At 42.4% G+C, this 12,633-nt stretch overlaps 1 protein-coding gene across 1 annotated transcript in view; it reads left to right on the top strand.

Annotated features, from left to right (window-relative positions):
• The window catches only part of USP9X (ubiquitin specific peptidase 9 X-linked), a 148,656-nt gene that overhangs the window by 18,002 nt on the left and 118,021 nt on the right, over window positions 1-12,633 (top strand). The window contains exon 2 of the mRNA XM_060234133.1: window positions 11,686-11,936. Coding sequence (XP_060090116.1) covers window positions 11,841-11,936 — 96 coding nt within the window. The 5' untranslated portion in view covers window positions 11,686-11,840. The remainder of the gene's footprint in view (window positions 1-11,685; window positions 11,937-12,633) is intronic.

The following is a 12,633-nucleotide window of genomic DNA, read 5'->3' on the forward strand; positions in this document are numbered from 1 at the left end:
ATCAATTAGCGGTAGGTAGCGAGAGAGAGAGAGAGAGATTAGCAGTTTTTTTAATTCCGTTACAAGTCAACGGAAAATGAAAATACTGCAGTGGAATTAGCCATGCTGGGAACATTTGGTATAATGAATATATGAAGCTGCCTTATACTGAATCAGACCCTTGGTCCATCAAAGTCAGTATTGTCTTCTCAGACTGGCAGCGGCTCTCCAGGGTCTCAAGCTGAGGTTTTTCACACCTATTTGCCTGGACCCTTTTTTGGAGATGCCAGGGATTGAACCTGGGACCTTCTGCTTCCCAAGCAGATGCTCTACCACTGAGCCACCGTCCCTCCCCTGATCAAGCATTGCATGCATTGTGAAAGTCTGGAAAAATTTGGATGAGAAATATTGGGTCCTCCTGTTGGCTTCTGGAGCTGAACCTGGAAGCTGTCATAAAAAAACTTGTGTGAGAAAAATGCAGTAAACTTTTAAAATGACAAAACAAGCAAGTGGTCAGTGTTCTAATGTGAAGTTGTTGATGCTTGATGAAATTTTATAGTCATTAATAAAGTATCCAGATATAATGTTTATATATATGTTGTGTTGTGTGTTCTATTATGAGGAAATTACAATACCATTTGTTATGGTTAATAATGTTATGAAGTATCCAGTGTACAGTAAGGCATTAATCAGTGGCGTAGGGAGGGGGGGGGGGCGGGGGGAGCGGATCGCCCCAGGTCTGGGGGGCCCCTTGGGGGCCCCTCAGAAGCCGGCTGCACTCGCCGCCTTCCCCGCCCACGCGCTGGTCGCTGGAGGCCGCTCGTTCCGTCCGGGCTCCTGGGGACTGGTGGGCGGCGTCGATGGGGGCAGCTTCGCAACTTCAGAGCGGCCAGGGCAGCGCACCTCCGCCGCCTCTCCCCTCCCACCGCCCCGTCCGCCAGGCGCCTTCCGGATGTCTCCACTCGCCCAACTTCCCAGCTGGAGTCCTGGGGCAGCGAGGAGGTCTCCGGAGGGCCCGCCCGGCTCTTTCCCTTTCCGGCCGCCAGGAAGGAGGAGGATGAGGGCGAAATGGGCCCTCGAGCGTCCCGGGCTACCTGCCTGAGTCCCTCTCGGGGCGGCATGAAGCCCGACGGCAAGGTGGTGCTGCTGGGCGACATGAACGTGGGCAAGACGTCGCTGCTGCACCGCTACATGGAGCGCCGCTTCCAGGGCACGGTCAGCACGGTCGGCGGCGCCTTCTTCCTCAAGCAGTGGGGGCCGCACCACATCTCCCTCTGGGACACCGCAGGTCAGCTGAGGAGGGCGCAGCCGAGGGGAGGACTTGGCGGGGAGCTGGGGGGCGAACCGCGACCCGGGGGCCACATGTGGCTTTTTTACACATTTGGTGAGGCTCGCAAAGTCCCCACTGGGTGGTTTGGAGAAGGCATTTCTCTCTTTAAATCGCTTCTCCAAGCCAAGTCAGCTGGCAGATTGGAGAATGCATTTAAAGTTAAAGTTGCTTTCTTCCCACCTCTCCTTCCCCATCTTCCTCGGGAGGTGTGGGCTCTCCTTCCTTGGAGGTTTTTAAACAGAGTCTAGATGGCCATCTGACAGCAATGAAGATCCTGTGAATTTAGGGGGAGGTGTTTGTGAGTTTCCTGCATTGTGCAGGGGGTTGGACTAGATGACCCTAGAGGTCCCTTCCAACTCTAGGATTCTGTGATTCCTTCCTTCCTTCCCCTGATGCGCATGTCTTGCAACTCTCAAACATCGGATGTTTACTTTATGTGGCTCTTTCATTAAGTGAGTTTGGCTCTCCCCATGCCCAATGGCCTCCGTGCCGCCACAGCCCCGGGGGCTGGGGGTGGAGGGGTCCCCTGCCTGCTGTGTTGATCTGCTCCTCTGTCCAGTGCACTTTGATCTCAGCTAAGGAGCTGTGTTGTGTCCTCACAGCAACCCTTTGAGGTAGGTCAGGCTGATGGAGACTGGCCCCAAATTGCTTTGGAGTAGAGAGGACTGCTCCACTGTGCCACAGCCTGTTGGGGAGTGCAGTTTGAGTTCAAGGACCTGGGGGTTACCAGTAGCACAGGGGTGGCCAAACTGCTGCTCGGGAGCCACATGTGCCTCTTTCACACATATCGTGTGGCTCTCAAAACTCTCTTGAGTTACTCCTGAAGGTTTTGGATCTAAAATTGGTTGTGAATGGACATGTCTGTCACTCGAGGTTGCAAATTCCCCATGAGAACGCAGTTTCTAACACAGAGCTTTTGTTTTTGTGGCCAGTCCAGGTTTCTTGAAATCCCCACTGCCCTGTAGCTGGCTTGGAGAAGGCATTTGTCTCTTTAAATCACTTTGCCAAGCTAGCTGGTGACTTGGAGAGTGCATTTAAAGTTAAAGTATATTTCTTTCCACTTCTCCCTCCCTCCCCATCCATTTCCTTCCTCCCTCCCATTGTAGTGGTTAAGTGTGCAGACTCTTATCTGGGAGAACCAGGTTTGATTCCTCACGCCTCCACTTGCATCTGCTGGAATGGCCTTGGGTCAGCCACAGCTCTCGTAGCAATTGTCCTTGAAAGGGCAGCTTCTGGGAGAGCTCTCTCAGTGCCACCTATCTCACAGGGTGTTTGTTGTGGGGGAGGAAGATAAAGGAGATTGTGAACCACTCTGAGACTCAGAGTGGAGGGCAGAATATAAATCATCTGTCTGTCTGTCTGCCTTCCTTCCTTGTGGCTTTCAAACATCTGACATTTATTCTGTGTGGCTCTTACATTAAGCAAGTTCGGCCACCCCCGCAATAGCGATTGTGCGTGATCCTGGCCTTCCTTTCAAAGCGTTCCAGGTAACATTGGTACAGAACTTCTGCAGCCACGGAGAAGTCCCCAAGAAGATTTTAAAAAGTAACCTGGATCACCTGGGGAAATGATAGGTAATGTGCTGGCATGGCTGCTGTTGGCACAGTGCTGTTAAATACTTCTGGGCCCCGTTTTTTTTGAAAAATGGCTTAACTTTACTTGGATTACTCCTAGGTCAAAGTCCACCGGCTCCTCAGAGATCAACAAAAGTTCCAGAGTATAAGTTTTCAGGAATCACTTCCCGTTTCCGGCAGGTGGCACGGGGGAAATGATGCCACAGGAAGTGATGTCACTTCCTGTTTCCGGCGGTGGCATGATGTCACCGGAAGTGACATCGCTGGAAGTGACGTCACTTCCTGTTTCCGGTGGCGTGCACACACGTAGGGGGGCCCACATAAATCTTGGGCCCCGGGCCCCCAAAGCCCTAGCTACGCCCCTGGCATTAATGGCAGGTGAATAACTAGGGCAAGAATGATTTTTTTAAAAACGTAATTTGCATATGATTTTCTTATAGCACTAATGCTAAGCATTGGATTTTGACTTGCTGTTTAAGCTTTAAGAGTAATAGTAACCTTATGCTTCTATCTTTTTTTGTTTGAAGTTTAGCTTTTGAATTGGTTGTGCTCTCTCATAGACTGCCACTTGAGGGAGCTAGCTGTTTGTTCTCAGACCTTAGGGGAGAAAGCATATGATTCTTTACTTGTAAGAAACAACTGTTGAAGCAGATAAATGAAGTAGGAACTTGCTAATATATGATGTTTCTGGTTATTAATATTTGTTATGGAAATACACGTCAGTTATGATCCCGTTACAAAGTATATTACCTATTTTCTGTATTTTAATCTATTGTGCTAATGACATGATCCTCAATGTAAAGAACAAATGTGTTTCTTAGAATGTGGAAAAATTATTGGCAACTTACTTAGTAGTTGGTAGATTTGCAGAAAACAGGTAAAATAAAATCTTTGTAACCTTTCTTTAATATTTTGTTTTGGAAGCAGATACGCGAGTTGTGATTTGATCTGAAAAAGTGCTGAGCTAGCAAATGTCTGCCTTCTCATTCCACTCAGGAAAGCATTCTGCAGAGCTGGGAAGCCTGCATAATTGCTTCATTTTCCTTTGGTGTATCCTTCTCAACTGCCAGTTTTAAAGCATGAGGGATGAAATTTGTAAACAATCTGGGATCTTCTTGTAAGATGAGAAAACAGCAGTGAGTCTGGAATTTTCTTAATGGCTTCCAACTCTGCGTGTTTTAAGAAAATACAACAGAAGACTGGCAGCTGCAGTACGGGGAAGTTACTGCTAATTTCCTTTATACTTTTGCTGTCTTGTTCTAATCAGCAAAATAAAAAAGCAATGTTAGAGACAAAAGATCTGGAGTCGCACTGCCCTCAGTTTCTCCTGACTATAAATGGCGGAAGTATCAACATAAGTGTGGATAAAGGGAAATGTTGTGATGAAAAATGTTTTCTGATCCTTTTATTGACAGGCCTTTGGACTATTGCCTACTTGATCGATTTGTGTAATACTTTTATCTCCTGCTTATAAATACAATCTTTGTGTTTTAATAGCATAATTATATTGTGCTATCTGCCACTTTGATGGCAGGTTTGAAAAATTAGAGATGAATGGATGGCAGGGTAGAAAGAGGCATGGACATAGACTAGTGAAGCTTACCACTGAGCTGTTAATTTATGGTAGTCACAACTCACCAAAAACAAATAGGCAAGCAACATGACAGGAGATGAGCTATGCCATCAGACAGTAGTTATATTACTTTAACTCCCATTTATATATAAATATGCTGAAGGCTGGTGAAATGATGGGTTTTCCCAGGTTTAAATTCATTGCAATGGGAATAGTAAAATCAGTGGCTGAGTTGTGAACTCAGTAGTCATTTGGTAGTGTACTTTTAAGGGTAATCTAAGATAGTGATAAGACCCCATGGCGCAGAGTGGTAAAGCTGCAGTACTGCAGTCCAAATTCTCTGTTCACTACCTGAGTTCGATCCCGGTGGAAGCTGAGTTCAGGTAGCCGGCTCAAGGTTGATTCAGCCTTCCATCCTTCCAAGGTTGGTAAGATGAATACCCAGTTTACTGGGGTGAAAGTATAGATGACTGGGGAAGGCAATGGAAAACCACCCTGTAAAAAGTCTGCCATGAAAACGTGATGCGACGTCATCCCAGAGTTGGAAACGACTGCTGCTTGCACAGGGGACTACCTTTACTTTTAAGATAGTGATGGAATAATTCATTAATAGTTATTGAACATGGGGTGTTGCGTGCTTAGCATATAATTTAATCTAAAATACTCCTTCATGGTTGAACCCAATGTGTATTTTATGAGATTTGAAGACATTTTGCTTGCAGATACTTAAAATTCCAAGAACTAATATTAAATTGACTCCTTGCTCATTGTCATAGAATCATAGAGTTGGAAGGGGCCTCTAGGGCCATCTAGTCCAACCCTCTGCACAATGCAGGAAATACACAAATACCTTCCCCAAACCCCAGTTACCCCTGCTCTGTGACTAGAAGATGGCCAAAAGAAGAAGAAAAAGAACTTCCAAGATCCCTGGCAAAACTAGCCTGGAGAAAAATTGCTGTCTGACCCCAGAGTGGCAATCAGTATTTCCCTGGGTATGTAAGAATGACCATGAGAACTAAGCACTGATGCAACCCTTCCTGTCCTCCCTCTCATGATCTACCTAAGTTCACAAAATCAGCACTGCTGTTAGATGGTCATCTAGCCTGTTTGAAAACCTCCAAAGAAGGAGAGCCTACCACCTCCTGAAGAAACCTGTTCCACCGATGAACTTCTCTGTCAGGAAGTTCTTCCTTATGTTTAGTTGAAAACTTTTTTGATTTAATTTCGGCCCATTGGTTATGGTATGACCTTCTGGTATAGGTTGCAGTTCCATGTTGCCCTTGAATGTGTTTTCAGTGAATGTCTGAGTTAACATATCAAGTTTACAAGGATGTAAGTGAAAAGTTTTGTTCCATAGTGTTAGAGAGAATGTGTGTAAATAACACCCCTTTGTTTCATATTTTTGAGTGGCATCAGTTTGGTGCTACATTTGTAACTGGCTTCCTCTTCGTGACACATTAGTAGAAGAAGCAAATAAATATTAAGGACTTTTCTTACTTTGTATTTCTTATAAGTCATATTCACGATTTTATTGATTTTTAGGCTTATGATTATCTCTACTTACCTGGTTGCATATGGCAGATAAAAATCTCTAGGAAAAATCTCTGCAGCTTTGGGGATAGCCCCACTCTGTTTACATAGAACTGTGCTGTGGAAGTCACATGCTACGTTTCCCATTTTGTGTTTTGAAACATCCTCTATCCAGTAGCCCTGTTTAACTTTTTGAAAATTGCATGTATATTTGCTTTTTCCCTTCTAAGACTATTGTTCTTAGGCTAGAAGTAAATGGTAGAAAGAGACTAGCAAGGGCAGGTTGAGTGCAGAGATGAGGACCCTTTTAATACGCATTGATATCTTGTGTAGCATTATTTCACAAGACCATTCCAGCTGAAGTTCTGGCAGACATTCAGCTAAACAACCTAAGTATCAAGGATGGAGATTTCCAGTAATTTTGATTTTTTTTGTTTGTAAAGGTGGAGATGTTGAAAAAAATTAAAATATATGTGCTATCAAATGTAAACTTCTCACTGCTTTAGTAACATCTATATATCTAATTCTGAATTCTGAAAGACCTGAACCAGGAAGAAAATTGAAAATAAATCAACCAGTATCATAATGCCCTTGTATAAATTGATGGTGTGGCCTCATTTGAAATACTGTGAACAGTTCTGGTCATTGCACCTCAAAAACATATTATAGCATTGGACAAAGTGCAGAAAAGGCAACTAAAATGATTTAAGGGTGGAACACTTTCTCTGTGAAGAAAGGTTAAAGAGGTTAGTTAGGGCTCTTCACCTTGAAGAAACGATGACTTGAGGGGTGATGTGATAAGAGAGTTACAAGATTATGCATGAGATAGAGCAGGTAGAGAAAGAAGTACTTTTCTTCCTTTCGCACAATACAAGAACTTGTGGGCACTCAATGGAATTAATGAGCAGGAGGTTTAGAACATATAAAAGGAAGTATTTCTTCACCCAAAGAGTAATTAACATATGGAATTCACTGCCATAGGAAGAGGTGGTGGCTACAACCATAGACAGCTTCAAGAGGGGATTAGGTAAATAATGAAGCAGAGGTCTATCAGTGGCTGTTAGCCATATGGTCTGGAACTCTTTGTCTGGGGCAGTGATGCTGTTTATTCTTGGTGCTTGGGGGGGGCCACAGTGGGAGGGTTTCTGGAATCTGGCCCTGCTGGTGAACCTCCTGATGGCATCTGATTTTTGGCTACTGTGTAACACTGAATCTTGGACTGGATGGGTCATTGGGAGAGAAGTACCCCAGATTTGCAGAAACATCCCCCAAGGCTTTACATGCTCCACAAACCAAACCAACAGTGCAAAAGAATTGTCAATTGAGATCTTACCAAAGATCATGGTTTGTGTAATGCCACCCTCCCCCCATAAGTAGTAGCCAAGAGAGGGGAAGGAAATGGAAGCGGGGGGGGGAGGGTGAGGAGGAGTCTTCGGGGAAGAAATGAGGCAGTCGCAGGAAGTGGCAAAAATAATGAGGGGGGGACTCTGCAGTTATTTGATAGAAAGGGGAATGTGGTTGTGAAGGAGGAGTAGGGGGGAGGTGATAAGAAGAGGAATAGGTGATAGGAAAAGGGAGGCAACAGTGGCAACAAGTGGACAAGGAGGCAGTGATATGGAGATGCCAGCAGTGCTAAGTAAAGCTTTCCTGGCAGTGCTGCTGGCCCCAGTAAGGGTGGGCAGGGTGGGGTAGGAAATGAGATCTTTCCACCTTGTTAAGACTTCCAGATTCTCTTTTTGTCCCCATTGTTGAGGAGGAGGGTCAATCTCAAGTGGCATTCTATCAGAGCTCCAAGAGTGGCTGGAAAGTATTGCAACAGTCCTTTACATTTCCAGCTGCATTTTTAAGGTTGTGAACATGTACCTCTTGGGTCAGTCCCAGCTGGCTTTGCTTGAAGAGCCTGAAGAATGGCAAGAAAAGGTCGAGGAGACCTGTTTCAACTTAGGTTAGTTTATTGATTTCTACAGTTTTGGAACGGTAAATACTTTAAGGATACTTGGATGTTCTGGGGCAACATAGTGGCTGAAGAGTGTGAAATATGAGGCAGAGGTCCATGATGGAATTATCACCTCAGCCATAAATTTATTACATGGCTTTAGCAAACTATCATTTCTTACAGAGCTATTGTATGGATTAATCTGTCAGTTTGGCATGTACCACCTTAACAGGTCAGTGGTTGTGCACTTGAATTGGGCTGAGAGAAATTCCTGTAGCCCACGGTTATCTTTGGGACCTTTGCCACTTCTCCAGAACAAGAGAATAAACACTTTGAATACTTTTTTGCGTTCAAAAGCAAGGGAGAGTCTAGTAGGGGATATCACATCTAAAATACTAACTAGAAAAAAGGGAGTGATGTGTTTCTGGTTGTTAGATTGGTGTGTATGCTAGGTATTTTTTTTTTTAAATATGCTGCAGGCTCACTGTATTGCCTGCCTGGTGTTTTCTAGGCATAGTTTGTTGTAACATCCAAATAAAGCAAACTGTGAACACTTATTTCCAAAACAAAATTGGAAACCATGGTGGTTATGGTTTTGCAGTCTAGTTGTTTGTCACCAACTATAGTTTGTGATGTCTTGATGAACTGTGAGGAAACCAGGAAATGGACAAAGGAGTTTTGAGTCCATAATGCCTTCCTGAATCTCTAAGCCAATAGTTCTAAGGATTGTATATTCCTACTGGCTTTCAAAGGGATTGTGCAAGTGTATGGCATGTGGGTCCCATTACTGACTATCTGTTATGGTAAATGAGCCCTCCCTGTTCATGTGCCTCTGAATCCATCTACTAGGGCAGAAGAACAGGGTGGAGGCTTTGGCCTCTGTTTCACTTGTAAGCCTTCCTGTGGTATCTGTGAGGAAATGAAATATTGGATGGCCCTTTGGCAGGGCTGTTCTGATGGTTGTATCTGAACTGAGCATTAGGCTGCATTCAGACAGCATAGCAAACTGGAATTAAGCTGAGATAATGCGGCTCATGAGATCATGCATATTGTTGCTATGTTGATACCTCCTAACTCCTCCCACCTCTCTCTTCCCTTCAAGTGAAGGTCTTCTGGTTTGTGGGCCCGTCAGAGGGGCATAGGTGCCCAGCCTTTGGTGCGTTTTTCCTGCTGATCAGTGGAGGAGGGGGGGTCAGCCTTTAAAGAGCCCAGGAAGGTGGTGCTTCACCACTCCTTCCTGGGCCTTAAAATTGTGAATTAGAGAGGGGAGAGGAGGCAGGGGGCGGGGACGAGGTCCTGCGGTGCCTGGTTGCTAACAGGTGGTCTTTGACCTGGGGGTTGGGGACCCCTGCTGTATATGAAAGAAGGTAGAAAGAGCCAGGGGAATAAACACAGCAACAAGTTGTCTTTGTGGATAGTTTAATTGCTGCTTGTCATGTCTGAATGTAGCTGCCTTGGTTTGGTTCAGACATAACATAAAACCATGTTTTATTGTAGCTATAGTTAGTGTGTGAAACCAGGGTTCAGCTTGCAGTCACTCAAATCTTGATTTGCCTCAACAAATGCTGGTTTCATTTTCTACTTTCTGCAGCCTTGGGTGGGTATTGTCAAAAAACAAGTCTCAATCGCTTCATTCAGATGGTTTGCAAAACCATAGTTAAGGCTGGGATTAATTAACTAATTTAAAGTCCTGCTTAAACAGATTCTAATTAACCATAATTAGTTGATTAAAGCAATCACAATTAGTTTTATTAGTTAGTTTTATTAAAGCATGCTTTAATGTGATGTCTGAATTAATCAGTACCAATGCTTAAGCCATGATTACATTTTTACTCAAAGATTCTTTTTTTCTTGTCCTGTAACGTGATTGATGACTACTTTTTGCCTGTTGAGAAGATGTTCAGTGGTTTTAAACTATAGCATATTAACCTTAAGTCCTGTTTAAAAACACAGGTGTTATGTCCTTTTCATTTTAACTTCATAAATTTTGAATAAAAGCTTCCTGGCAATTATAGTTATGTATATGTTGTATATATGTTATTACAGGATTATTAGTAATCATGAACAGGGTGTTCAAATTAGTAAAAAATTGCCTTTAAAAATAGATTAAAAATCCAATTTTACTAGTTTTTAAGGTTCAAGTTACCATTTGGCATTGGTGTTTGTCAGCTTAGCTAATTGTGGCTGCATTATTAATGACATTCAGCTTTTTTGACTGAAGTGTGTATTTAGTGCATGACTGAAGTGTGTATTTAGTGCATAATTTGTATGTACGGCTGTCACTTAGTAATGTGCTCTGTAGTATTACTGAATAGGGCCTTAAGAATAGAGGATTTGTAATCTGCATTATTCTGTGGCATGATGGTTAACCTTTTAACCATCTCCAAAATAAATTAATGAAATACCTGTTTAATATTGGTTTTGGAAATAATTTTATATAGTATGCACAAAACCAATGTTAAATAGGTATGTCAGGTGTTATACTAACCTTAAAACATAAAGACTAAAACAAGATGGTCTTGCAGTACTTCCACATGATGTTCAGTCTTTGACAGGCCTCTAGGAGAAAAGCCACACTTTTGAATGAAGGGAAAACATTGAAAACAAAGTTGTCTTGTTCTTACCCTAGCATGGCCCAATCGTTAACTTGAACCATCTGGTAAATTGAATGTGATTTTTAGTGAGGGATGTAAATTTGGTTTGGCCAAGCAACTGTTAAACTGTTATCTTTTAACATTAATAAACTCCATCTAGCCATATAAATATTTTCATAAATCGTTACACTACCATTTTTAAAAAAATAGCATGTTAATGTGCTCCAATGACTGTGCATAGATTGGTAATAGTGAGGCCAGCATTGGAAAACACATGTTCCACAGGCACACATGATTCAGGAATTCACTGGTAACCAACTCTTATCTCAATTTTAGAAACCTTGGAAAATGTTTGTGGCAATATATAAATGGTAAATGAATCCTCATCATTTAAATATTCAGTGATTTAGTATTGTAATACTTATGTGTTGTTTGTTGCTATTAAGTTACAGCTGACTTAATGGTGACCTCATAGAATTTTCAAGTCAAGAGACATTCAGAGGTGGCTTGCCATTGCCTGCCTCTGTGTCATAACCTTGATAATTCCTTGGAGGTCTCCCATCCAAATACTAGACAAGGTCATCCCTACTTAGCTTTTGAGATCTGATGATATTAGGCTATCTTGGCCTACCCAGCTCAGGACAGTAATACTTTAGTATAGTAATAATTTTACTGTGATTGAGATAAAAACTGGCATTCGTTTATTGCCAAACGCCTGTCAATGAAGTTGTGCTTTGTGTTTTATTTTTTGTACCATAAGAGGCAGAAATTGTGTGAAGAAGCAGACGGAAAGATGAATACACTCTTGTAACTAATCAAACATATGCCACTACCAACTTGTTTTAAAGGCATACTGTTTCCCCAGTCTCCTTGCTATGATACAGACTACTATTAGGATTGCAGAAATGTTTCTTCAAGCCTGAGTAAAGTTTGCTACCTAAAGAAAAACAATAGATAACTGGGTTATAGGAATTGTGCTTTATGGAATAAACTCTCTTAACATCATGTGCCAATCTTAGGAGGGTACTAGGTTGGTTAGGCTATAGTTGATTCTGGTGTGGTTTATGGTGTGGGGAGGGAAGTGGCCTAACAATGGGAATGTTTTTACTTTCATGTTTAAATGCGAATTCAAATTTTTAAAAGTGATGTTTTAAATGCTTTTCTTTCAGATTATGCAATGGTCACTGCAAGATGGCTTATTCTTGAGTTGGAGCTTTTTAAAACAGACATATGCTGGTACAACTTTATTAAGCGGACTATAAATTTTTCTCTCACAACAACTACATAAGCAGACAAAATTGCAAAAATCTGCCCTGTTTCGAGTATGACAGCCACGACCCGTGGCTCTCCGGTGGGAGGGAATGACAGCCAGGGCCAGGCTCCTGATGGACAGTCTCAGCCTCCTCTCCAACAGAATCAGGTAAAATATATATTAATACCAGTAATTCAGCTATGTAGAAGATTTTAGTGTGATATTCCTGTAACAAGACATGCTACTCTTACAACTGTGACTTTCTATTCTATCATGTCTGTCTTAAATGGTAAAATTTAAATTTTAAGAATTTGTTGTACATGTTAAAGTCCTCTAAACAGCTCCATTTACAAGAGGCAGGTTTTTAGGTTTTTTTGCGAGAACAGCTCCACCTAACTTATAAAAAATCCAATCACTGATGAAAGGGGAAAAGCACAAAATATTACTAATGTATAAAATAAAGGCAGATGAGCATGTTGCTCTCTGATAAAACTCAACAGATTATACTGCATGGATCTGACTGAGGCTTGCAGTTGATTATAAATGATGAATCCTTATTTTTGGCTGTAAACCCCATATTGTACCTACTGCTATTCTTGGGGTCCTGTACCTGAGGACAGGCATGTTGGCTACAGTGAGAGGAGAGAGTCTAGAAAGCTCCATTTTCTGTAACACTTAAATTACAGAGATCTGAATGTGCTAGAGACTATAGCTGCATCCAGACATCTTAATAAAGTCTTGAGACTCTGAGATTCAGAGTATAGGGCTGGATATAAATCCAATAAATTGCTATTTGTGTAACAAAATCAAGTTTATTAGACAAATCCACTTTTTATGTAAAGCTTCCTTATACAGCTGTTTTTGT

This window comes from Heteronotia binoei, chromosome 3 (assembly GCF_032191835.1).
Source record: "Heteronotia binoei isolate CCM8104 ecotype False Entrance Well chromosome 3, APGP_CSIRO_Hbin_v1, whole genome shotgun sequence".
Lineage (NCBI taxonomy): Eukaryota > Metazoa > Chordata > Lepidosauria > Squamata > Gekkonidae > Heteronotia > Heteronotia binoei.